This window comes from Citrus sinensis, chromosome 4 (genome assembly GCF_022201045.2).
Source record: "Citrus sinensis cultivar Valencia sweet orange chromosome 4, DVS_A1.0, whole genome shotgun sequence".
Classification (NCBI taxonomy): Eukaryota; Viridiplantae; Streptophyta; class Magnoliopsida; order Sapindales; family Rutaceae; genus Citrus; species Citrus sinensis.
This window is the reverse complement of record NC_068559.1, coordinates 17,392,539-17,420,118: the sequence shown is the minus strand read 5'-3', so window position 1 is coordinate 17,420,118 and position 27,580 is coordinate 17,392,539. Positions and strand designations below refer to the sequence as shown.

Sequence of the window (27,580 nt, the reverse complement as noted above, 5' to 3'; positions counted from 1 at the left end):
AGTTTTATCTTAATAAAATCCAAAATCTCTCGTATTAAAAACCATAACTCATTACTTATATCATTGCATTTTATGGTGCCATTTCAGATGTGGTCCCAATCCCAAGAAGCAAATATGTGCTCTCTCACGGCATGATAGTTAATTACTTGCCGCAATTTGGCAGCACAGCATTGAAAACATTTTACTGGGCAAAGTGACTGCCTGGCTAAAAACATTACACTTGCATAATGAAGAGTTTTGTTGCTGGTTTTTGGAGATTCATATCGGTCTTCAAGCCAAATCTAGTTCAGGATTTGGCCCCTGACCCTAGAGACAAGATCACAATCTCTAGAAACAGGCTATTTCCTTTCTATTCTAAGCCAGCTAAACTTAAAACTGCAGCAGCTATTTCTGCTAGGTAGGCTTGATATTAATTATTAGCTACTAAGCTTATAATGATCCAAACACAGGGAGGTTGTTTTTTTTTTTGAGACTGATTAATCATCAGATTACTGCATTACACAGATATTTACAACAACTGCTTATTGTAGCAGAGGTATTACACTGATATTTACAATCAGATATACATGATTGGGACTTATATTATTACAATGAATTTTATTAAGTACATGCCCAATACAAATAACCCCTCACAGGAAAGGATGTCCATACTCCATTTGTATTTCGCAAGGGAGAAGGATATAAAGAACATTTAGCCCCCACAATGCTTTTGTGGGGGCTAAAACCGCAGCAGCCCACCACTTCGGCCAAGGCTGAAGTGGCAACACAAGGAGGTTGTTAAAAGAGTTAAGGAGTCGTTTGATGAGATATCTGTATATCAATCTAATTGTTTGTAACGGGCCTTCTCATGATTTGAACTAGTTATGCTTCAGGGAACTTGTATTACAGCAAGAAAACCTATTCACAAGTGGGTGTTAAAAAAAAAAAAAGTGTCACAGTAACTCATTGTAAAATTTACTTTAGTGTTTTAAATTGCAAACTGAAAATTGGGAAGACACGCCATTATATGTACGTATGTAAATTGTAGCATTGAATTATGAATATGAAGTGAAAGAAAGAGAGATTATACGACACTCAACAGCAGCAGCCAGCACAGTGAATGAGAATAATAAAATATATGTAGTAGATGATGATACAATAATAACAATAATAATGATGACAGGGAAAGGAAGCCAAGTATCTCGTGATGCTTTAAAAGTTCACCGCACCTACTGGGTGATGCTGGCCAATCAATTCAAATCCTCTTAAGCCGTGGCTGTGTCTCTGTGTCATCTTCTTTATTCACATATTTTCAGGATCTCGCTAGCTAGTTTGGTCTGTTCATCAACGGTTACTTTTTTCCTTTAGATGTGCCATACCAATCTCTAGTCTCTACTTTTCCTTTCTATTCTTCTGTTACTCGTCTACCGCCACACTTTTTCTTTTTCATTATAAATCTTTTTCAACTTTCATTATTAAGAAAAATTAATAATACTACACTTGTATAATTAGGGTTAGTTTGCAAGTGCTGGCATGCGATAGTCATCTGATACTACTCTCACTGTTCAGCTACTCGACGCCAATCCCAAATAGCCTATTAGTTTAGGAAATTTTAAAATAATTGTTGTTGGCCGTAAAAATAATTAATTGTGAAGAAAATTAGTTAAATATTTGACAAATTTTATTTTAAAAGTACTGTAAATTTTAAAAACAGTCGTATGCATATATGATAAATCTTACTATACTGAATTGTTGTAAGAGTGCAAATGACTAAAATTGACATAATATTGAACAAAATTTATTTAGACATTTATGAGCATGTGTGCATTACTAAAATAAAATTTTCATTTTGTTATTTTAATAGAATTGATAATAATAATTCTTTAAATTGAATAATTTTATTTACTAATTGAATAAGACTGATTTTGGATTTTTATAATATATGTGAAGATATACATGGAATTGCATTGATTATAAAACCAATTCTCAAAATTAGATTTTGAAAACTACTCATTACTTTTTTTTCAAAATCTGCTGTAAGATGGATGATTTTGTCAAAAATTGATTTTTTAAAAAAATTTATCAAACACCAAAATTAGTTTCTTACCTTTCAACATTATTTTTGAACCTCTCAAAAGTAATTCCAAACAGACCCTTAGTTTGAATTATTATTTGTCATGTGTTGTGTGTTGGTTGACTTTATTTTAAGTGCGATAATTGTACTTTATTTGATTATCTTATAAATATATTGAATTATTTATTTATTATGTTAATCTCAAATCAAAACCAATAAAACCTAATATTTAATCAAGATTACAATTTATCATGCATATAAGAAAAAGAAATACAACTCATCAATTACACCTATAATATGGTAGTTTGATTTTCTTTTTTCTTTTTCTGATCAATGAAATGTTATGACATAAATTTAGTGATTTACTAAAAAATTTAGTTAATATGTTAGTCCCAAATCCGAACCACTAAAACTTAATATCTAATCGAGATTATCAATTTATCATGTATATAAAAAAAAGAAATGCAACTAATCTATTACACCTATAATGTGGTAGTTTGATTTTTTTTTTTTTTGTTTCTCAACGAAATGTTGTGATATAAATTTAGTGATTGAAGTTCATAACTAGAAAATATGAACTTACATCACCATTTGGACCCACTAAATCGATAATATATGTAAGTGAGTAGCTAGTGGAAATTAATGTGAAGCATTACGTTGAGTGTAATAAATGTTACATGTCCAAGTAAAATGTAAGAAAAGAGTGACAAGAATCTTAAATAAGATTTTTAGCAGATGGGCTGCAACTGGCCACTGCTAGTAGGGAAAGCAAGATGTCTTTAATATTTCTTGTATACACTCGTGATCTTGAGACATCATTGAAAATTGGCTCTGATTTTTCATTAATTAATTTGTGTATGTGCAAATTGGAAAACGATGCTTTTCAAAAAATACAAGGTGAGGATTGAAGATTGAGGATTATGTTTGGTTTGTAGTTAATGAGATGACGGTGGTGTGAGTCATTTTGTAAGATGTGATGGGTTAAATTTGTAAATATGTATTTATACGTTAGTTTACACAAAATCGGTATTGTATATCGTATATCAAAAGCACGTATCATCATAAAATTTGTTAAGTCCCTTAAAAAACAATTACAAGTATGATTATGTTCGTGTTAAGTAATCAGATGATTATTAAATGTGTTACAATCATATCACTTATATTTCCTAAAATATTTACATTACTATAAAAAACTTATACCCATCCAATCCAATCTGCTTATTTAAGTTGGTTATTTCTGCACTTAAAGTTCATGAAACCACTGTGAAATTTTTTCAATGGAGTTGCCCCTTAAAGTTTGCATTTTGCATCAACTAATTATAGTACAGTTAAACACCTTATAAGAATCAGTTAAAAAAATCTATGGTAACTATTTTACCCCTACGGTTTAGGGTGTTTTGAATCGAGAAACCTCCAAAAAGAGAATCATCACAATCTAATTAATCAACTAATTTATCGTATTGGAGATCATGAGAAACTATCCATAAACAAGTGCTCTGGGTTGATAGCAATTCACAATAGCCCTTTCTAATCCCAATGCAGAGCCATATGATAGCTTTTTTTTTTTTTCGATGAGAAAGTAAGCCTTTCCATTGATTAAAATTGGAGAATAAAATCTACAGCAGGAACTGGGTAGTTTCCTATCCAAAGGACAGGGTCTACACGATCTAAAGCTACCTTTGCCAAATTATGAGCCATGACATTACACCTTCTTGATACAAAAAGAATAGATGCCGTGTTCTGCCCTTTTAAACATTCCTGAATTTCTTCTATGTTCCATGATATTTCAGTTAAGCTGCTCTTCCTTTTCAGAACAAGCTCCACAGCTTCTTTAGAGTCTGATTCAATAACAAAATGGGCACAATTTGCTTTCTTCGCTACTTGGATGCCTAGCAGCACAGCTTCAGCCTCTATGTTTGCAACATTGCGTTTAAGAGTAGTTCTCTGAGCTGCTGCAGCTACACAATCTCCTCTGGAATCTCTGACCACAGCTCCAATCCCTCCCCTTTGCTTAGATAAATTTGTAGCCGCATCTACATTTACTCTGAACAAGCCAAGTGGAGGGGGCTACCAAACTTGCTGCTCATTTTGCTGCTGCCCAACCAAAACATTATTTTTTTCCAGATTTTATCCTCCTATATGACTCCACAACGGCTTCTGCTCTTGTAGCTGGAAACAAAGGATCTTTCATATTTCCTTCAAAGACAAAGCAATTCCTCAAGTGCCATATTGCCCAGCAAACTGCAATTATTTGTTCAATGTCTTTCTTCCCCCTCTTCATTGCTAACTCTTGCAGCACACTTAACATATCCTGATGAGCCATCTCCTTAATCTCTTCATAAAATTCTGTCAGCTTCCAAACTTTTTGGGCAACCTTACACCCCACCAGAGCATGAAATACATCTTCGCTCATACTACAACATCTCTGACACACTGGATCCCCTACAATTTTCCTCTTCCATAGATTTTCCACCGTTGGTAATACATTTTGAGCAGCCCTCCACATAAAAATCTTCACCTTCTCTGGAATGTCATTTACCCAAATAACCTTCCACAGTGTTTTGGAGCTGTCTAAGCAACTTGGCCTATCTGGAGATTTTAAATTCACTGCTAACTGGTATCCACTTTTGACCGAGTAGATTCCATGTTTATCAAAGTGCCATACCAACTTATCTGGTCTTGGAGTTTTTGGCAGTGAAGTTCTCAATATTCTTTCAGTAGTTTCTTTGGAAAAAGACTGCACAATCAAGTCTTCCCTCCACTTGTTGCTTCCATCAATTAACTCAGCCACCATCCCCTCTATTGATAAGCTGGGCTGTGGGTTTGCTCTAGGGATCTCAAAATTTTTTACCCAATTGTTTCTAGAAATTTTCACTTGCTTCCCATCTCTTATCCTCCATCTTAGGCCTTTATGCAATACTTGCCTACCCCACAGAATACTCCTCCATACAAAAGATGGATTGGACCTCAACTTCGCTTCCATAAAGCTAGAGTGCTTGAAGTATTTTGCCTTTAAAATCTGCGCCATTAAAGACTCGGGATTATGCAAGATTCTCTACCCCTGCTTTGCAATGAGGGCTTGGTTGAAACATGAAAGTTCTCTGAAGCCTATTCCCCCTCGTATCTTGGCATGGCATAGTCTTTCCCATCTAGCTCAATGTATGCTTCTGTGAGTATCAGAGGATCCCCACCAAAATCTTGAAATGGCTTTCTCAATATCCTCACAAAGGCCTTGGGGAATTTTGAAAACACTCATGCCATAGGTTGAGATTGCTTGAACAACAGCTTTGATTAACACTTCTTTGCCACCACAGGAAAATTTCTTGCTTTGCCAGTTGGAGAGTTTGCTCAAAACCCTTAACTTTATCTCATTAAAGAAGCTAATCTTCCTTTTCCCCACCATAGATGGAAGGCCAATGTATCTTTCATGTTTTGTGACAACATTCAGCCTAAAAATTTTCTTGAATTTCTCCTTTTGAATCTGACTTGTACCAGAGCTAAATAACATAGACGATTTTTCGAAGTTGAAAACCTGTCCCGAAGCTGCTGCATAGTAATAAAAAATGCCCTTCAAAATTCTGCAATCAATGTTGGACGCCCTTGCAAACACCAAACTATCATCAACAAATAAGAGATGTGTAACTGATAAACTCATGTTAAACTTTAGCCCCTGGGTGAGACTTCAATTTTCTGCCTGAACCAACAAATTTGAGAGCACCTCTGCACACATAATAAAGATATAAGGCGAGAGAGGACATCCCTGCCTTAAACCTCTCTGTGGGGTGATCAACCCTTTTGGCACTCTATTGATTAGAACTAAAAAACTAGTTGTAGATATGCAATTCATTACTAATCTCACCCATTTTTCAGAAAACCCCAACCTTTGCATTGTGTGCTTTACAAAATTCCATTATATTCTATCATATGCTTTACTAATGTCAAGCTTTAAAGCAACTAGCCCTTTTTTTTTACTTCTACTCTGTCTTATTTTATTCAAACACTCATATCCAATAACAATATTATCCGTAGTGAGTCTACCGAGAACAAAGGCACTTTGGGTGAGGGAGATGATATCATTTAAAATCCGTTTAAGTCTATTTGCCATTGTTTTTGCAATGATTCTATATATTACGTTACAAAGGCTAATAGGCCTAAACTCAGTCACTTTTTTTTGGCTTATTTACTTTCGGAATCAAAGCAATGTAGGTATCGTTTAAAGGTGCAAGGTTATCTCCCTTGTTTAAAATATGCATACAAGTTGTAACCACCCCCTCCTTCACTGAGTTCCAGTGCTTCTGGAAAAACACAGCTAGGAGTCCATATGGGCTTGGTGCTTTCGTGGGGCACATTTGAGCTAGCGCTTCTGCAACTTCTTCTTCCGTGAAAGGCTGGTCCAAGTTGTTTCCCATCTCCTTTGTAACCTTTGCTGGCAATTCCTCTACAGCTACATCCATTTGCTTCCGAGAATGATTTGTTGAGCTGAAAATTTTTGAAAAGTACTCATAAAACAGTCGTTCCACTTCTTCCTCATTCTTTGTCCACTTCCCGCTTTCATCTTCCAAGCTGCGAATCTTGTTTTTGTTCTTTCTTGTAGAGGCCTTTGAGTGAAAGAAACATGTATTTTTGTCTCTTTCCTTCAGCCAATCCGCCCTCGACCTTTGTTTCCAAAAAACTTCCTCATCCAAAAGAATGTTATCTATCTTCATTTCTATTCTCCTAATCTCCTTTCCACTGTCTAGATGGCAGAAACCATTTTTCAAGTCTTTTAGCTTCTTTTTTAGCTGCTGTAATTTCCTTTTCCTTCCTTCAAATTCCTCTCTACTCCAAATCCTCAAATTCGCCAAAGACTACTTAGAAATCCTTTTGAAAATTTCAGCCGAATTTCCACCCTTTCAGCTGCTCCCCTCCATCCATTCTTTCTTAACAATTTCCTTGCATTTTTTATATGGACTCCACATGTCTTCATAGTGGATTCTATGAAAAGTTTTTCTGGAGTATCTGTTTCCCCTACCTTTCTCTAGGACCTCCATCATTAGAGGGTTATGATCGGAGCTCCAAGAAATTAAATTTTGGGCTGCCTTCTCTTGCAAACTTTCCCTCCAGCTACTATTTCCTAAACATTTGTCTAGCCTCTCTTCTATAATATTCACCTCGAATCTTCTATTTGACCATGTGAATGGATACTCGGTACTCCCCAAATCCGTTAGGTTAAAATCTTTTACTACTTCCTTGAAATCATTCACCATATTTGCCCTTCTATCTCTATCTCTAAATTTTTCATTTAAATTCAGAACCTCATTAAAGTCCCTGAAACATAGCCAATGAAGTGAAGATAAACCAGTTAACCTTCTTAACAGCTCCCATGTATGCTTTTTTTGATCCGTTTCAGGGTGGCTGTAAACTTCAATACATCGACAGTATCTTCTCCCTTCACTATGAACCACAACATCCACATGGTGTTTGCTAAAAGATTTGATTTCCACATTAATGTCATCTGTCCAACATATTGCTAAGCCACCTCCCAATCCCTCTCTATCAACTGCAAAACAATTCTGGAACTTTAGCTTACTAGCTTTCCCTTGCATTTGTCTAGCCATTATTTTTGTTTCGCAAAGAAAACAAATTTGAGGTCTATATTCTTGCAAGAGTTGCTGGGCTTCTCGGAACGTTCGGTCTTTGCCCAGCCCCCGAACATTCCAACTTAGCAGTTTCATGGCTGTTGGCGGTGTTGGCTCCCAGCCACCGCCGATGTTTCATTTGTGACATTTTGGACCTCCTCCCATCCATTCTCCTTATCATTTCAGAAATTTAGTTTTGTTGCTGCGCCAGCTAGTTTCTGAAGCCGCGGTGATAAAATGATATTACCCGGGCTGTTTAGTTTGCTCTTTTTTTGGTTTTGGGGTTTCCCAATCGATGGTGCTGCTGGGCCTCTTTACTCTTGTAATCTCTTCATTAACCCACTTTTCTCTTCTTTATTTTGGGCTTGGTATTTCCATTTTTCTTCCCCTGGGCCCGTTTTCCATATCTTCAACTTCTAATTCTATTATCGGTTGCAACCCATTTGTCTTTTGGCAGTCCATCTCATCTGAAGCCTTCCTCAAATTCTCATATTCCCGCTAAATTATTCCCGCGGTTTTCAAGCCCCCCACCACTGCTGTGTCAGATTTTATATCTGCCATGGTCCATCCGATTGCTCTTCTTTCCCAGCAAATCTACTAGACTCTGTTCTTGACTTGCATCCAAAGTAGAAGAAATGATTACAGGGAGTATATTGTTTTGACCAAGATAAGCATATTTTAAATGTGAAGGTAACAATTTTAATTCAAAACTAGGAGGTGATTCAATAGATGGTAAAGTTGTTTTTACTTCCCTGTCTGAAAGATTCAGGTGTTCAATAAACCTGTTGTGCCTATCAAATTGCTGTTTGTCCATCTAATCTGTTTGGATTGCTGCAACATCTTCCTCTTCAACATCCTCAAATGTGGTGACTTTGTCAAGTACATTACTGCAGCATCTGTCCATTCTGTCTGCTACAACAAGATCCACTACACTTAGGAAATTGTAATCTTCTACTTCATCGGGTTCCTCATAGCCTCTAGTACATTAAATGTGACTTGCTGATCATTCACTATCATGGTGAGCTCTCCTTTTTGCACATCTATCAAATTTTTTCCAGTTGCTAGAAAAAGGTCTTCCAAGTATAATGGGTACCTATTTGTCAGCTTCAAAGTCCAGCACAATGAAATCCACTGGAAAGATGAATTTGTCAACCTTCATCAATACATCCTCTATCTTTCCTTCAGGATATGCATGAGATCTGTCAGCTAATTGCAGAGTGACTGTTGTTGGTCTGCACTCCCCTACTCCCAACTTCATCAATACATCCTCTATCTTTCCTTCAGGATATGCATGAGATCTGTCAGCTAATTGCAGAGTGACTGTTGTTGGTCTGCACTCCCCTACTCCTAACTGCTTAAATACAGATAATGACATCAAATTAATACTAGCTCCCAAGTCACAAAGTGCTCTGCCAGCATACCTAGTCCTTATAGAATAATGTATTGTAAAACTCCCTGGATCTTTCAATTTTGTGGGAATTTTACTCTGGAGTATATGACTGCTTTCTTGTGTTAAAGCATTTGCTCTCCCGGCATTCTTTTTCGTGCCAAAATATCTTTTAAAAATTTCACATAATTTGACATTTGCTCTAAAGCTTACACAAAAGGTATATTTATGTGCAGTTGCTTTAGCACTTTCAGGAATTTACTGAACTGCTTGTCTTATTTTTGCTTCTGGAACCTTTGTGGGAAATGTGGTGGATGTCCAAACTACTAGGTAGCTTCAAGAGATATCAAACTTTGTTTGTTTGATTTGGTGCAAGTTATAACTACTGGTATTGTGACTTCTTTTTCAGCATGTTCTGGTTGAATTTCCTCTGCAGTTGATGTAGCTTGGCCCATGTAACCAGTGTCTTGAAGAGGAGTTTGTTGTAATAGGCTTCCCTTTTGAGTTGGTTTTTGTGCTGAATTGTATTACATCCCTTTTTTGGTTACCTCAACTGGGATATCAATATTTTTTTCCAGATCTCAAACTAATTACTTTGCAGTGTTCTTTGCTCTCTCTCCTAGGGTCTTCTGTGTTGCTAGGTAGGCCTCCTTGAATTTTGCTGCTCATTGTTGTAGCTAGTTGTCTCATTTAGTTCTCATGATTTCTCAAGGACACAGCTTGACTCTGCACAATTGCTTCATTCTTTGCAATATACTCCTTGATCAGTGCTTCCAGTGAAGTGATTGGATCCTAACTAATATGCTTTTGCCCTTGACTTTGTTGATGAAAATTAGGTGGTTGTGTGTTTCTACTCAGTCCATTCAATGCTGGAGCATTTCGATTCGGGCTGCTCCATGAGAAATTTAGGTGTTGTTTCCAGCCTGGGTTGTAAGTATTTGAATATGGGTTGTTCTGAGGTTGTTGATTGAAGTTACCCACATAGTTTCTTGAAGTTGGATTTCCAGGACAATTATCAAAATCATGTTCTTCACCACCACAGACACAAGAAAGTTCAGTAACTTGCTTTACTGTTGCTGAAGCAGCTGTCATGGCTTTTACCATGTTAGTAAATGAGGTTACTTGTGCTGATAAGGTTGTAATTGCATCACTGTTATGTACCCCTGCTGATCCTCTTGCTGCTGGTTGCCTGGCTGAAGGCCACTGGTAACTATTGTTGGCAATTCTTTCAAGAATTTCATAAGCTTCAGTGTAAGATTTGGATAACAGAGCTCCATTTGCTGAAGCATCACCATTAACCTTGTACTTGGATTCAACCCATTGTAGAAAGTTTCCAATTGAATGCAATAAGGGATACCATGATGAGGACACCTTCTGAGCAATTCCTTGAATCTTTCCCACACCTCGTATAAACTTTCATCTTCAAGTTGATGAAAGGAAGTAATCTCATTCCGCAGTTTTGCATTTTTTGTTGGTGGGAAATATTTCATTAAGAATTTATCAACCAATTCATTCCATGTAGTGATGGAATTAGAGGGCAACGAATTTCACCATGCTCTTGCTTGATCTCTTAAGGAATAAGGGAAGTGCCTTAGCCTTAAGGCATCTTGTGTTGGTCCAGCAATCTTGAAAGCATCACTTACTTCCAAGAACAATTTCAGATGAAGATGAGGATCTTCATTAGGCAATCCATTGAATTGTCCCACTATTTGTAACATTTGAAACATCACTGGTTTCAACTCAAAATTTGCTGGTTATACCTCAGGTCTGATAATCCGAGGGTGTACAACTTGCGGGGTCAGTATCGCGTAATCTCTTATAGCTCTGTCTCTGTCATCAGCCATGTAAATAATATTGTTGTTGCCTGGCTGTCTCCCGTTGGCATGTTCATTCTGCTCTTCTTGAATGTTGACTGGTTGTAGGGGCCCATGAGGATTCAAATTTTACGCATCCTGTAAATTATTCATGCTTGAAGCACTTTTTGAATTCTTTTGTTCTCTTCGTAGTCTCCTGACAGTCCTTTCAATCTCAGGATCGAATTGGAATGCCACAGATCTGTCTTTACGCATGCATGTACCGATCTGCCAATAAATAGAATGAATCAAATCAAATTTGGCGCTATCAAGATTTACTTCACACTTTAAAAATAAACAATCGATCCCCGGCAACGGCGCCAAAAACTTGTTGATTGATTTTTATAATTAATTATTATCAATGCCAATGTGCAAGTATACACAACAAGTAATAAAGTGTTGAGTATTCAAGATCATCTCCACAGGGATTGATGTTACTCAAAATACTAAAGCAATCACAATAGTACAAATCAACTAAAGACCGAAACAAGCAATTGTCAAATAATTATATCGTAACTAATAATTGTGAGAGATAGAAATTAAACAATACTGTAATGAAATAAATTAAGTTAAATGTGTCTAAGATTCAATTGAGAATATAGTAGTTGAATGATCAAACTCTTCTAATGGGGTGATTGTTGTTTACCAAATTAGCACCAGTTGTTACAATAAGTGCTGCAGCAATGGGTAGAATAAATCTGTATCCTTAACTATCGCATGTTGGAAATCTCATACCTTTAAATCTACTAACAATGACCAGTTGCTCATACATTTATGGTACGACATTATAACATTTAATCTCTCCACCCTACAAGGTGAACACCTATGTCTAGAGTGTCACAAATCTTAACTTCAAGTATTTCCCTTATGGGATTCAAGGTAACCTAATCCAGGAAACTCGACTTAAGAACAAGTAATACTCTAATAATGTCCGCTAAGACATGCCCTTTTACTGCTCTATCTTAACTGAAACTATTAAATGGGTGGTCAACCGAAATAACAATTGTATTCATAAAAACTACTAGAGTATAATGCTACAGCATTACCATAACAACATAAAAAAACAGTCAAGAACCCATTGAATTATTTGTCACTCAACCACAAGTAAATTTAGTTTATAATCTGGATAAGAAAAATAAACACAAATATAGTGATCTCGGAATACATCCAAACAATTCAAGGAAGAAGAGAAGATATAAGTTGAGCACGATGAAAGACAAATAATTATGCACGGTTCTTTTCTTTGTTTCCGAATAGCACTCCTCAATCTTGATCTCTTTCTTCTTGCCTTTGTAATTATTTTTTATGATAATTCCTTACCGCCTTTCTATGTGGTGCACGCCTTCTTTTATATTGCAAATTAGGGTAAAAAACCCAAAGTCCATGCGCGTGCATGCGTTTAAATTAGGAAACATGCAGATCGCGATTTTATGGCTGACCCACGCTTTAAGCTTTCTCCCGCATTGCTCTCTGATTGCTGCAGCACTGGTTGCCCTAGAATCCACAACAGCACTGCATTATTCCCGATTGTGCTTGTCTTCTTTTGTGGCCATCTTCTTTCCTCCTCTTGCTCATCTAATGTCTCAACATCCCCTTATGAATTTAAAACCTACAATTATGCACCTGTTTTTAGCACAAATTACTTGATTTAAACAAAACTTATTAAAACCTAACTAAAATGAATGTTTATGCAAAAGGTAACCAAAATGTAATAAAAACACCTTATTTTCTCTCTAAATGATCTTGATTTAAGTCTAGAATTCATGTAATAACTCTCATTTCCTAGAGTTAGCAACTGTATTATTGACAGCTAGGTTTTTATTCCCCGTACAACTATCCTCTAGCTCTTTGCATCCTGCCAACCCTTGCATTAATTGCTTCTGACTCCCTTTCTGAATCTCACCCATTTCCCCCTCCAAGCTATCCATGCCCGAATCTTGATGGATTCGATTTTCTTCTTCAGCACTCCCCATTTTACCCACCCTGTATCTTTCATTTTTTGTGCTGCTTTGCCTTGGATCTTTCATTGGCATTGAAGAACTTGTGTGACCTTTGCTAGCTTCCGACTCTCACCTATCTCTTCGTCTGTTCTGTTTTAATCTCTCGGCTATGGAGGTAGCCTTTAGCCATGGCCCATAAGCCATTTTATCCTTGGATTGGGATTTGTAGTGTGTACATTCTCTGTATTGATGCCCAATTCTTCCGCAACAAAAGCAGAAATCCGACAATCGTTCATACATTACTCTTATAGGAATATCATCCTCGTCATCCCTTTCATGTTCCAACTCTATAATCTTTTTAAAGGCTTAGTGATGTTTACTGAGATTCTTAGCCTAAAAAATTCTCCAAAACATTCCCCAGCAGCATCATTTTCTATTTCTTCCACATTTCCAATCACCGCACCTAGCTCATTTGCCATCTCTGTATACATGCACATGATAGGAACATCATGAATTTGGACCCAAAAAGATGCATGGCTGAAATCCTGCTTTTTTACATCCCCGATCCCAGCTGGCTCGTTTAAAACAATTAGAGCTCTATCAAAATGCCACGGACCTCCCACCAAAATGCTTCTTTTATCCATTTCAGACCCGAACTTGAACATAAAAACATTTTCTCCCAAACTTTCAATTTTAACCTCTCGTGAAGTTTTCCACACCCTCTGCATCACAGCCTTTAAACCTTCAATACTAACCCCCCTTGTATGAATCACCTTCCCAATCAAACAGCCCACAATTATTTTTTCCCCTTGAGCTTTCATTTTGCTTCTGAAGGTTACTTTTCCTTCCTCCTCATCACTTAGCTTTATAGCTCTGCACCTCTTTATTAACTCCTTTGAATCCATTTTACTGAAAAAATAGCTTTAATGCTATATAAAGATTGATGATGTTAAAGACCCTGGACCAAAGGTCCTTCTAGATGGACTTTTCCTTAGCTGACAAAAGTCTGCTAGCAGAAAAACTACTAAAAGAACACTAGTAATAAAAAACTTTAATGTTACAAACCACCCACTGAGAGTGACTTCAAAGAGTCATGGCAACTTTATTCAATCTCTCATCCTTATTTGTCTTCCACAGAAAACTCCTAAGGAAAGAAAACTCTTCATACACTTAAATTTTATTCACACACACACCATATGGTAGCTTATTTAGTCATAGTTGATTGCAAACAATAATTTCCCTCAACCATGACACATTATAAATTTAATTTCTACTGGTATTTCAACTTTTATATATTTATTTATTACTAGAGTGTAATTAATGTATCAATTGAATTTTAAGAGAGTATAACAAGTCTAATTTTACTAAGGAGTAGGTCAAATAATAAGAATATCTTAATTCTAAACACGACTCTATATACACGTATAGCCCCTCTTGGAGCTAGTTAAGGGTCAGGAGGACTTCAGCTCTTTTTAGGCCATATTTTTTTTCATTTAAATGTACCCTAAACTCTTTCTAAAAGAGTTAAATAAAAAAATTTGGGTACATTTTTTATATAACAAAATACTTATAATTTAGTGACAAAAATGCTTTTTAGTGGTTTTGAAGACTTGGTTCAAATCCCAATAATGATTGCTTATTTGGTTCTCAAAAACACAAATTCTATTATTTTTGGTTAAATTTTAAAAAATAATACTAGTTAATTATTTATTTTAAATGTTGGACCTCATTGTGAACATTAAGAAATAAGTATCCCAAATTAAATTAAAATTTTTTAAATTAAGTCCCTCTCAATTTAAGTGTCTGAGTCTGCCATCATATACATTTACATACACCAAAATAGGGGAAAAATGATATTTGTATCAAAGCAAAGACACATAATAACACAAATTAACAGTGGTTAAAAACAAAAGTTCTACTATTTTTGGTTAAATTTTAAAAATTAATACTAGTTAATTATTTGTTTAAATGTTAGACCTCATTGTGAACATTAAGAAATAAGTATTCCAAATTAAATTAAAATTTTGAATTAAATCCTTCTCAGCTTAAGTGTTTGAGTCTGCCATTATATACATGTACATACACCAAAAAGGGAAAAAAATGATATTTCTATCGAAGCAAAGCCACATAATAACACATTAACAGTGATCAAATCGCCTCTGAAATAAGGAAATCCCTAAGTTACATTCAATGTAACATACAATCTAGGAAATCTTGTCCGCTTAAAGTGTTAAAATCTAATCCAACGGCTGATGTTTAAGTTGTCCAAAAGTTGTAACGGACGGGAAACTGGCTGAATAGATTTGCCCATTTGATAATCTTCTTTACCTCTCGACTAACATTTTCTTGCCTCTTCATTGCCTTCTGCAATATCTTTTCTTGCTTTTTAACCATAAAAAAGTACTCAAATCCAACAAGAACTCATTGTTCTTTATAGCCCAATCAAGATCATCACCAGGAATTGGACTTTTCCCGGTCTTTTTCTTCGAAGCACTTTCGGGAGAACAAAAAAAACAACCATTTCTTTATGGTGGATATGGTGAAGAAGAAGGCCAATCAATCCATGAACTTGGAGAACTCAACAACGAAGAAAATGACTTGGATTTTGACTTCAACTTTGATTTCAAGTAAACAGTGAAAACAAGAATATAAGCAAAATAGACCCATATTTGGAATTTTCTTTAGAATCAATTTTTTGATTTGGGTTCTATTTGGACTCTAAGAAAATGGCTAAGGGAGAAGAAGAATCACAACTAGAAACTGATTTTGCAGTCTCCTAGCCGGGTTTTCCATCTGGGTTTTGTTTGGAATCGAATAAAAATTGTCTTTGAAGTTGGATTTAAATGATGATAACGAAGAGATTGTGTGCGCTTTTCAATGTGATGATGATGATTATCATTGATGTGGGTTTTGGGTTCAATAGTAGCAGGGAAAGATTTGAGCTTGCGAAATCGGGATTCTAACTCAATAGAAAGGACTGAGTCATCGGTGAAACCATAACAGTTGATAGCAGAGACAATCGACTATAAAAGGTGTCTCATGCATTGACTTTTTTTAGTGATCGGTCTCCAACTGCTTAAATCAACTCCATTTTATTATTGTTATGTTTACCTGACATTTACTTATTAGCCAATTAGTCATATCACTGACTGTATCTTACGTTAAACATAACTTAGAGAGGTCCTTGAAATAATTTTTTAATATTGAAAAAACGTATGATTTTCTTCTATAAATTACCATGTAAAGTTAAACATATTTATATTTTAAACCTCATAACTTGTTACTTATTACACAACAACCCAATAATTTTAGACATTAAACCCCTAATGTAGCAAATATACTTTACCCCCGAATAGTTGTTATTTATGACAAAATGGCGCCCATGTCAAAGATTATGCTTGAGACCCATTCAATTATTTTGAGTAATATCCAACACCCCCCCCCCCCCCCCCCCCGGGGGGGGGAACCAGCTAGCACTTCCATTTAATTGAAGTTGAAAGTCAGCTTGACCTTGATCACACTTGGCCTTCAACTTTGAGTAAGTGGATGACACTTATTCAATTTGTTTCTCATTATTTTATAACAAGATTAACCTAAATCTGGTAATTTTGTTCATGTTCGTGTTCATTCGAAAGGACATGTACTGTCACAAATTGTCACCCTTATAATACAGTGATGTTAAGTATTTCTCTTATTTATATTAAATAGATTTTAAATTTCATTATGTACTGCACAAGTTATAAATCCCTTTTGTATATGTGCTCCAAGTAACACGTACTGCACAAGTTATAAATCCCTTTTGTGTATGTGCTCCAAGTAACACCATAGTATTATCTTCTATTCTATAAACAGATTCGAAATAATAGTAAAAGATAAAAGCAATAATAAGAGTTACAAACTCTTGTATAAACTTATTTTGTATAAAATTGATGTGACATGATTGAATTGGTTGGATTAAATTAAAATATCTCTTGGCTTGCATGATTTATTTTTATTATTTTATATTTTCATCCAAATAATGAATTAATGCCACATCAATTTGTTCAAAATAAACTTGTACAAGAGTTTGTGATTTTATCATCACTCAAAAAATAATCTAATTTACAAAAAAAAAATTAGAACAAAAAAAAATCCATGTAAATCAATGATAAATAGATAATATTTGGAGGATATATTTAAATAAAACTAAATTTCTTTGCTTTTGATATTTTGCCTTTAATAAAGAGATGTACTTAGTTTTAGTGCCAGTTTGGTATGACTTATCTAATAGTCGTAAATACTTTTTTAACCCTATAAGCGCTTTTCAAATTTTTTTGTTGTTTTTTTAGTAGAGCTTTTAAAGATTAAATAAACTATTTTGCCTTTACTAGAAAAAGTTCAAATTTTAGGTTTTTTAGAGTAGAAATTGATAATATCTAAAATATATTTTACTTATTTAACAATTTTATTTCATTTTTTATAACATAACTTTAAATAACTTGCCGATTAAAGTAATTTTATAATTTTTCTCTTTGACAATCAAACAATTAATTTTTTTTTATAAAATCTCTACTTAAATAAATTATATTTAAAAATATATATTCTTAATAATCTTTACCAACTCACTAGGGCAAATAAGAAATGCTTTCCCTTTGATTAATTTGAAGGTGGGGCTATTTAATAAATATTTCATATCTGGGGCTTTTCAGTATAAGTTGAGTACGTGTGGCTTTCTTTAAAAGGCCTGATCAAAAAAGTTTTCGAGCCCAGCCCAATAGTAAAATCTTTTGTTGAATGGAGTTCTCATTTAGATATTTTGAGATGGAAAGCTTTATTTTATTTTGTTGTTCTTTGTTGACCGTTGGACTTGCAACTAATAAATAGCCTTTGATTCTTAATCTTAAAATTAAAGTCAATGACCTAATTATATTTTGTCACTACACTTATGTTTGTGCTTAGTTTTCCTAATTATTTGTTGGTTGAGTTAAGTTTTCCACCTTTTGGAGACATGGGGCTTGCCTTCAATTTTCTATTGTTCCTCATGTTCAACATCATTGTTCTATAATGACACAAATCAAGCTTATCTCTTTTGTACTAATATAAATAATTATTTGCGATATATTGCTAGAAAATTTATAATAAAATATTAAATACTACATATAAAAATGTTCTTATCGTGATATAACGAAATCTTCATTCAACTCAAACACATATGATTGATGATATCTATTTGTAGACATATCATTAGGTAATCAGTTAAACCATCACTACTGATTGAAGAACAAGGAAATATTGAACAAGAGATATCTCTTGTAAGTATCTCTATTGACACTTTAAAGTGCATAATAAATTGAAGGTACACAAGATTGTTTATTTGTTCTTTCAATATACTTTTTATAATTTGAGTGAACTTCATGGGTAGGCACAGTAATGGATCTTTCAACTTATGGTGTATTTATTTTTTAGATCGGGGAATCAGAATTTAGGATCAAAATCATTAATATTATTTACTTCACAAAATAAGGATGTAAATTAAAATCATTTGGGTGGGGCCCATAACAAAATGGGATTAGGAAATGGGTGTCTAATTCCTAAGGCGGGAGGGCGATTGTGAATTAGACTCTCATTCCTAGAACTGATAATTTTACCTCCTAAAGAAAATTCATAAACCTATTTTTTTTTCAGTCCCAAAAAAAATAAAAAAACATAGCAGCCATGATCCATTGGCAAACTCATTGATGAGAACCAAAAGCCACGATTATTGCATGTCGGTCATCAAATACAGCAGAGTTGATTGGCGTGCATTCATTGTCGCACATTGATCTTGTCAAACGCAGTAGAACCTTGCATAGATGAAGATTGTCAACCTCACGTTGTTGATCATCACTGTTTGTATGTAGTACCTATTGATTGTCCAATCGCTGTAACTTATCGATTGTCTAGCCACCACGACTTGACTATTACTAAAAAATAATGTTACTTTTGTTGTTGTTGTTGTTGTCGTCGTCACAAATATTATTATTATTATTATCATTATTGACAATAATATTAATAACAATAGAAAAAATAATATTAATCATATTTATTATAATAAATAATAATAATAATGACAAAAATTAACTTAGGGAGTTTTATTAATTTAAAATAATTTATTTTGATTATAAGACAAAAATAAACACATCAATGAGAATATAGTTCATTCTAATTTTGATTTTTATAGTTTAAATAAACAATTTATTTTGATTCTCATTCTCTATTTCTATTTCAACCCATTCTAATTCATATTTTATTTTGATTATGGCGCATTCTAATTACTAATGAGTAAAACCAATACTCTGAGTTAGGTTATTACAAAGTTGTACAAATTCTGAGTTGGGTTATTGCCAAATGATAGCTCCATGCCATGTTATGAAAACATTTAATTATTTTTTAATTCACTAACAACAATAATCATTTGACATCACTGTCTATTGAATGGACTTTCAAATTATATACACACTAGACCACCACAATCATCAATCACTCTCAAGTAACATGTTATTTCTCTTTTAGGGTTCAATGTTCATTACATAATTTAAGTTGGATTGAACAAAAACCAAAAAAAATCAAAAGAAATTGGAATTTTTTTTTTAATAGAAACGTTGAAAACAAGGCCAAACAAAGGTAGCCGCCGACCCAATTAAAAATTGATATTTTTGTTGCACAAAACAAACATCTTAGATTCATTGATATTGCGAAAAATTAGAGGCCCTGGCTTCCCCTTAACCCCACAACAAAGAAAAAGCAAATTTTCTCACATTTAGAAGGAAAAATCAAAATATCAAAACTAGAAGCTGCTCTCGTACACGTCTACGCTACAGTGACGTTTTGATATTGGCCTTTGGGTTGGGGGTCAAAATCGGCACACTGACAAATATCACAAGGATATTTCAGGGAACCGACTTAGTTTTGACTCGGAGATAAGCCTGTGAGGGTCCACTATAGCCGTATCAACGTTACACGTCAAACCACGAGTCAACCCTTCCAACAGTATTAGAATCCGACGGCTGAGAAGAAAGATAGTGTTCGTAACTTCGCTTGCCAATGTGCACCGCATCTGTCTATCTATAATAAATCAGCTTGGCCTTCGTCCGACCATAAAAGCGGTCTCTCTCTTTCCTGCTCTTTCATATTTTTTTGCCCTTTTTCTCTTTTCTCTTTTAATTTTTATTTATCAAAGCAAACGCCTTTGCTTTTTTCTCTCTAATATCTAGGTCAGTTTTTTTTTTTTAATTTTAATATTAATTTTATATTTTACGTGCTTATCCACTTTCGGTTTGCGTTGAATGAACTTTAGGTTTTCTCGTTCAGTAAGACGATTGAGCTTCCGATTTTTGCTTGAACGAACGATACTGATTGTGCTTGCTGTGCGGTTGATTTTTTTGTTTTTGGATTTTTATTTTTTGTTAAACGAGTAATAGGAGAATGTAAAATTGCTTGTTTATTAGGTCTTGAATGTGTGCAATTACTAGAAGGTTTTGACTTCTGTGGATATTCAATATTACTATTGGATGCGTTAATCTAAAGAGACATGATGTTTCTATATTTAGGTTTTTTAAATCTATATTTGTTTATTTATATGAACTGTTGGTTGCTTTGATGGTTCATGGAGTGGGTTTGGTTGTAGTACAATAAGGTTCTGCCTGCAGTAAAATTTATAATATTTGTTCATTTATTCCGATTTACGGATTGTCAAAAAAGTGTGTCTATGTGTTAAGTTTACGACGTGACTTGGGTTGTTTCCAGTTTATTAGGGTTTAGGCTTTTTGTAATCATGCTTAAGGATCCATAGCTGTAGTCTTAGTTTTCGAAGTGAATTTTACGAGAGGAAGCTGGTATATAGTTTTTGTTGGGCTAAGTAACTTTAGTCACAACTTCATTTGTTGTGTTTTGTTGACAATGTAACCTTACCGCATGCATTAGTTTGAAGCCTGTATTATTCACTCACTATGTTTTAAGAAGTAGTTGTACTGGAATATTGTTATGAAATATGAGTATGGCTCACAGTTTGTGCATAGCAGAGTTGGTGCCTGACAATTTTTTTTTTTTTGGCTTTCTGAATACTTTTATTTTTCAGCTGTTGTACTTGTAGCTGACATGTTATCGAATGCAGATTAAATCATGGCTAGGCTTCTGGCTCAGTTAACTAATGCCCCTGCTTTGGTTCCTGGCGGAAGACATTTCCAGTCCCAAAATGCTGGAAGATCAAGAAGGAATGTCAAAATGATGTCTTATATGCAGCCGTCTGCTTCAAGAATTAGTAGTTTCTCAGGATTGCGACGCTCCAATGCTTTAGATACATTCACCTGTGATTTCCATTCCACGGTGGCTGTTTCACTCTCTTCTAGACGAGGAAAGTCTGGAAGAGCTGGTGGATTTGTTGTTAAAGCCATGTTTGAGCGCTTCACAGAGAAAGCAATTAAAGTGATTATGCTTGCCCAAGAGGAAGCAAGACGGCTTGGCCACAATTTTGTTGGCACGGAGCAAATTCTATTGGGTCTTATTGGTGAAGGCACTGGCATTGCTGCTAAGGTTCTTAAATCAATGGGAATCAATCTTAAAGATGCACGTGTAGAAGTGGAGAAGATTATTGGAAGGGGAAGTGGTTTTGTTGCTGTGGAAATTCCGTTCACTCCTCGTGCAAAGCGTGTCTTGGAGCTTTCTCTGGAGGAAGCCCGCCAGCTGGGTATCATAACCTTCTCCTTTCCAGTTTAGCAATGCCTTATGTTTTAGGAACTAGGATCTTTTTGGATTTCACTATAGGATTACTGTTTTAAATTCTGTTGGCCTGTCTCTTAACTGCGTGATTGAGCGTATCAGGTGCTTTAATTTTTGATATATTATCCGTTGGAACCTTTGCTTCGGGTCATTTGTTATTGGCCATATTTTGGGCTTAATCCTTCTACATATGTATCACTTTGATTTCCAAGTTCTTGAAGCCAAATTCTCTCAAATTTCAATCTCAGAAACTCACAAAAGTTTATATATGTGATGAAATGTTAAAAAATCATAGAGAAAAGTTGTTTAAGTTGATTCTTTAACCTTGAATTAATTATCTAATTTGTTATTGACTTTATTAGATCTAGAATTGGTTTTCCATTTGATTCTACTGAACTAAAGAAAATATAAATTAAAGCAATTTTTTTTTTGTTACATTGTTACTTTTGTAGCATCCAATTCATATGACCTTTGTTTCTGATTTTTAAAAGCAAGTGTTAGCTTCTTGAAATATATTATTTTCATTTTCTGACTAGGAAACACATCTAATTGTCATCTGAAAAATGTATACTTACTTGAAATTTCAGGCCATAATTATATTGGGTCCGAGCATCTTCTCCTTGGGCTTCTTCGTGAAGGGGAAGGTGTAGCAGCTCGTGTTCTTGAGAATTTAGGTGCTGACCCTAGTAACATCCGCACACAGGCAAGCAACAGTTCTTATCATTTGTGTTCCGATCTGATTTTCTTTCCTTGAGACCTGTTTCATTGCTAGCTTTGTTAAATAAAAAATTGATTTGATATTCTTAGTAAAAGATATAAATAGGCAAAGCTTTTGTTGGAGTGAACAGGTTATTCGTATGGTTGGTGAGAGCACAGAAGCTGTTGGCGCTGGTGTTGGAGGAGGAAGCAGTGGCAACAAGATGCCAACACTGGAGGAGTATGGAACAAATTTGACTAAGCTAGCAGAGGAGGTAATATGCGGTGACGTACATTGCAAAATTTGCTACTTAGTTTTTGAGGCATTTTTCTAAGTTTAGTTTCTTCTCGTTTCAGGGAAAATTGGATCCTGTTGTTGGGAGACAGCCACAAATAGAGCGTGTTGTCCAAATTTTGGGCCGTCGAACTAAGAATAATCCATGTCTTATTGGAGAACCTGGTGTGGGTAAAACAGCAATTGCAGAAGGCCTTGCTCAACGGATTGCAAGTGGTGATGTTCCTGATACCATTGAAGGAAAGAAGGTTGGTATAATCAGATATAGTTGTTAGCTATTTAACATGGGTACATTAACATTTTGAATCTTATAATCGAGGATGAAAGAACTTCCTTACCTCGTTTTTGAAGAATTTAATAGGAGCATTTGCCAACTTTGAGCTGTACTGGTCTGTATGTATATATGTGAACTCTTTGCATTAAAAAAGTTGCTTTTTCTTTTTTTGCATTTTTTTAACTAATTGAAAGTTATACCATAAGCTCTCTCTCTGAGATTTAAAGATGGCTGGTTAAGTGTCATTCAGAAGCTTTTGAATAATAGTCAGTCGTCTACTTGACATGGATACTTCATTTATTCCGAAGGCCAATCTTTCATATGACAGCTTGTGGATCTGGTGATGGGAATTTGATTTTTTTTTGTCATTTAAAATTTTGCATTTATTACTTGGAAAAATGTGTATCGTTAGTGTGAATTAAAAAAAAAAAACTGTTCGTATCATAAATGAATATATAATTAGGCATGTTGCACAAGAAGATGATATGAAGCATTTTATTTCAACTTCAATTCTGTTTGCAGCTTTACATATTTATGTAGTTATATTGATTTGGTGTGTGAACATTTAAATGATATGAAAAACCTTTTGAGTTAATTTAGATGTGTACTCATGTCATGTAGATGTTTTTTCTGCACAATATATTTGTCGATGGATTCGACTCTTGTTCTAAATATTTGATATTCATTTTGAAGAGAGAATACTTTATCTTCTGGTGATTGCTTGATTTGTATTCAAATGCACCAGAGTTATTGGATGAATGTAACCATGTGTATCCTGTAAAAAAGATGTAAGATTTCTGCTGCAAAACTTTAAACTGGCCTTTGACGCTTCTTCATTAGGTGCAGCGTGAATTTATAATTTCTCATAGAATGCTGTAACCTGAGGCTAGGTGGTTGCCACTAAATGAAGGATGTGGTGACCATTTATCATAATTTTATGTCCTGAAATTCAAATTTTTACACTGTTTGATGCTCTGGTTGTTGCATTGGGATATGATAAATTGCTAGATATTGGGGATTTCCATAACTAAATATATGTTTGTTTTTCTTATGTGTTCTCTAGGTTATTACCCTGGATATGGGTCTTCTTGTTGCGGGAACAAAATATCGTGGAGAGTTTGAAGAAAGATTGAAGAAACTAATGGAGGAAATCAAACAGAGTGATGAAATAATTCTATTCATTGATGAGGTGCACACTTTAATCGGCGCAGGAGCAGCAGAAGGGGCTATTGATGCTGCTAACATCCTGAAGCCATCTCTTGCCCGAGGAGAGTTACAGGTAACCGTACAACATACATACAATTCATTTCCCTTTTACTGTTTAACGCAGATAATACCAAAAACAGAAAATGGAAAAGAAAATAAAACGTGAAACAAAGTTGGCAAAACTTGTGCGGGGTTGTACTGATTTCAGGATGGAACTATATAAACTTGTGCAGTTCCACACCCCCCCCCCCCCCCTCCTTTTTAGGTTGCGCTATTGATTTAGCTTTTTCAAAAAAATCTTGAAGTTTGAGTTTCCAGTGGCCTTCTGTATTTTTTATTCAAAATAAACTAATAAATATGCTATTTTATGAACCTTTTCTTATTGATGCTGAATTAGATGATGACAAAATAGTTGAGTATGGCTTCTCAGTTATTTTACCATGTCCGTATCATTTGGAGTTCATACATCACTCTCTTTCTGAATGATTTCTACACTAGTGAATTGGATTATAGTTGATGGTTACCCTTTGAGTTATGATTCTTTGTTTTTTGGGAGCTGATTTTGGGTGAAAACTGTTTACGGAAGTGGATTGTTGGCTAATTAGCTTCAAATTATTTAATGTGCAGTGTATTGGTGCCACAACACTAGATGAATATAGAAAGCACATTGAGAAAGATCCAGCATTAGAAAGACGATTCCAGCCAGTTAAAGTGCCAGAACCGTCAGTGGATGAAACCATACAAATTTTGAAAGGGCTTCGAGAGCGATATGAAATTCACCACAAGCTTCGTTACACTGATGAAGCACTAGTTTCTGCTGCTCAGTTGTCATACCAGTACATCAGGTATGCTGTCCATGAGATACTTTGTCGTGCAGTGAGATAATTCATTTCAAGTTGGCATCTATGATCTGTTGTGTCTCATTGATAACTGAATACATATGACAATCTCTTCAACATGGAAATTCAAAGCAAAATCAAGTGTTGATATGGTAAGGGGGGTAAAAAAAAAGTATTTGGGCTTGCCCACCCCCCCTTACCTTTTTTTTTTTTAAAAAAAGTGTTGATATGGAGATGATTTTTTTTTAATCCATTTATTTTTATTTGTGTGCTTGGTAACCAAGAGAAATAGAAGAATAAAAGTGAATTTTCTGATTTTATATCATAAACTGTTTTTATTGCATTACCAATTTGGATTTTCTGCAGATGCTAACAAGACGATTTTCTGTTGTTCCTGTTTGCTTACCATGTTAATATGTGGCTGCATAACCATGTGGGATAAATAATAAATTTATTGTCCCCTGTAATGACCTGTGTTTCTGCAATCTTCTCAGTGACCGTTTTCTCCCTGATAAAGCTATTGATTTGATTGATGAAGCTGGTTCTCGGGTTCGTCTTCGTCATGCACAGGTATGAGGTGATATGGCAGTTTGTGTCTCCATCTGTCCTGTCTTGTTTCCCTTGCTTTCAATTTGATTGGTCGCTTTTTTGATACTGCAGCTCCCCGAGGAAGCTAGAGAGCTTGAAAAAGAGCTCAGGCAGATAACTAAGGAGAAGAATGAGGCTGTTCGTGGCCAAGACTTTGAAAAGGTATGAACTACCAAGTAGTGTGTGGTTGCAAGTTGGTACTTTATTTTGATACCTTGAGTCGTATCAACCGGTTGTGACACTTTTTTTCTGGTACAATTATAAATTGTTCTTTCAGAACTGAGAAATTTAATGTCTGAAAATTCAATGGTTATTTGATTGTAAAAGTTGGCATCTTGGTTCCTTTTCCAATCAAATAGATTAAGCCACCATATTATTTAGCCAACTAATGGTATATGGATAATATTTTGAACAGGCTGGAGAGTTACGTGATAGAGAAATGGACCTTAAGGCTCAGATATCTGCTCTTGTCGATAAAGGCAAAGAGATGAGCAAGGCAGAGACTGAAGCAGGGGATGTTGGTCCTGTTGTGACTGAAGTGGACATTCAACACATTGTCTCAGCTTGGACGGGCATTCCGGTTGAAAAAGTCTCGACTGATGAATCTGATCGCCTCCTCAAGATGGAAGAGACCCTTCACAAGAGAGTTATTGGTCAGGACGAAGCTGTCAAAGCTATTAGTCGTGCTATCCGGCGTGCACGTGTTGGACTCAAAAACCCCAATCGACCAATTGCTAGTTTCATCTTTTCTGGTCCAACTGGTGTCGGGAAGTCTGAACTGGCCAAAGCACTGGCTGCCTATTACTTTGGCTCAGAGGAGGCCATGATCAGGCTTGATATGAGTGAGTTCATGGAAAGACACACTGTTTCCAAGCTCATTGGTTCACCACCTGGTTATGTTGGTTACACTGAGGGTGGTCAGCTGACTGAGGCTGTTCGCCGTCGTCCTTATACTGTTGTACTCTTTGATGAGATTGAAAAGGCTCATCCTGATGTCTTCAACATGATGCTTCAAATTCTCGAGGATGGAAGATTGACAGACAGCAAGGGAAGAACTGTAGACTTCAAGAATACTCTTCTAATAATGACATCAAATGTTGGAAGCAGTGTAATTGAGAAGGGAGGACGCCGCATTGGTTTTGATCTTGATTATGATGAGAAAGACAGCAGTTACAACAGGATTAAGAGTCTGGTAACTGAGGAATTGAAGCAGTACTTCAGGCCGGAGTTCTTGAATAGATTGGATGAGATGATTGTTTTCCGACAACTCACCAAGCTGGAGGTTAAAGAGATTGCTGATATAATGCTGAAGGAGGTGTTTGATAGACTCAAGACAAAAGATATTGAGCTTCAAGTGACAGAGAGATTTAGGGAGAGGGTGGTTGAGGAAGGTTATAACCCAAGCTATGGAGCAAGGCCATTGAGAAGAGCCATTATGAGACTTTTGGAAGACAGCATGGCTGAGAAGATGCTTGCAAGAGAGATCAAAGAGGGTGATTCGGTCATTGTTGATGTCGATTCTGATGGGAACGTGACTGTGCTCAACGGCAGCAGCGGTGCTCCAGAATCATTGGCAGATCCACTACCTGTTGTGTAAACTGATCATCTATTTTGAGATGTTGTTTGTACTTCCATTTTGATTTCAACTGGCTAGATACTCAGTCTGTTTTCTTGGAAGGACTACTTGGCAGTAGATTTGGAAGCTGTTGATTAAATCGGTGGTGGTTGGGTTTTAAGGCTGTAGTCGTGACACCATATGAAAATAGAGTACACGGTTCAGTTCAGTAGCAGCAGATAGTGGGAAAGTTGCAGTCAGTTGCTAGTGTTAGGTTTCATATTGTTATTATTATTATTCAGTTCTCATCATTATTTGCTTTCTTCTTAATCAGAGAAGGATTTGAATGATAAGTCGGATTATAATCGACTGCTCTTAGTTGCTGTGAATTATATAAGATATTATATTTATATTTCAAAACAACGACCATGTTTTTATTTCTTCTCGCTAGTGTAAAATTGTTTATAACTCCTCTCAAGATTTATAGCCTGAAAAATCATTCGAGCATAACCTTTGTGACGTGTGGGATGCTCGAGGCTA

General features: G+C 35.3%; 2 protein-coding genes and 1 non-coding gene across 4 annotated transcripts; 2 read left to right on the top strand and 1 right to left on the bottom strand.

Moving 5' to 3' along the window:
• Positions 1-6,210: 6,210 nt before the first annotated feature.
• LOC107177797 (uncharacterized) lies at positions 6,211-7,650 on the bottom strand. The gene is made up of 2 exons (XM_015532234.1): positions 7,065-7,650; positions 6,211-6,788 (listed from the first exon to the last, which is right to left on the bottom strand). Exons 1-2 carry the CDS (start codon positions 7,648-7,650, stop codon positions 6,211-6,213), a joined length of 1,164 nt encoding a protein of 387 aa, XP_015387720.1.
• A 2,761-nt stretch (positions 7,651-10,411) lies between these two features.
• Positions 10,412-10,518, top strand: LOC112499136 (small nucleolar RNA R71). Its single transcript, XR_003066659.1, has one exon. It is a non-coding gene; the product is annotated as a small nucleolar RNA R71 (small nucleolar RNA).
• A 9,331-nt stretch (positions 10,519-19,849) lies between these two features.
• LOC102631183 (ATP-dependent Clp protease ATP-binding subunit ClpA homolog CD4B, chloroplastic) lies at positions 19,850-27,482 on the top strand. 2 transcript variants are annotated; one of them, XM_006485046.4, is made up of 10 exons: positions 19,850-19,975; positions 20,983-21,555; positions 22,175-22,290; positions 22,436-22,558; positions 22,641-22,826; positions 23,916-24,131; positions 24,686-24,903; positions 25,392-25,467; positions 25,558-25,647; positions 25,901-27,482. In XM_006485046.4, exons 2-10 carry the CDS (start codon positions 20,991-20,993, stop codon positions 27,080-27,082), a joined length of 2,772 nt encoding a protein of 923 aa, XP_006485109.1. In that variant the 5' UTR covers positions 19,850-19,975; positions 20,983-20,990; the 3' UTR covers positions 27,083-27,482. The 2 variants fall into 2 exon arrangements, with proteins under 2 accessions (XP_006485109.1, XP_006485108.1); XM_006485045.4 differs by having other exon boundaries at positions 19,918-20,083.
• The last annotated feature ends 98 nt before the right edge of the window (positions 27,483-27,580 follow it).

What these genes read in the sequence shown, in the direction of transcription:
- LOC107177797 (XM_015532234.1), bottom strand. Translation starts at nt 7,650, where the DNA reads ATGGCTAGACAAATGCAAGGGAAAGCTAGTAAGCTAAAGTTCCAGAAT. An exon ending in GATGGAGGTCCTAGAGAAAG is followed by an intron (nt 6,789 to 7,064) that starts GTAGGGGAAACA and finishes TCTGCCATCTAG; the next exon opens with ACAGTGGAAAGGAGATTAGG.
- LOC102631183 (XM_006485046.4), top strand. Translation starts at nt 20,991, where the DNA reads ATGGCTAGGCTTCTGGCTCAGTTAACTAATGCCCCTGCTTTGGTTCCT. An exon ending in GGAGGAAGCCCGCCAGCTGG is followed by an intron (nt 21,556 to 22,174) that starts GTATCATAACCT and finishes TTGAAATTTCAG; the next exon opens with GCCATAATTATATTGGGTCC. An exon ending in GTGGCCAAGACTTTGAAAAG is followed by an intron (nt 25,648 to 25,900) that starts GTATGAACTACC and finishes TATTTTGAACAG; the next exon opens with GCTGGAGAGTTACGTGATAG.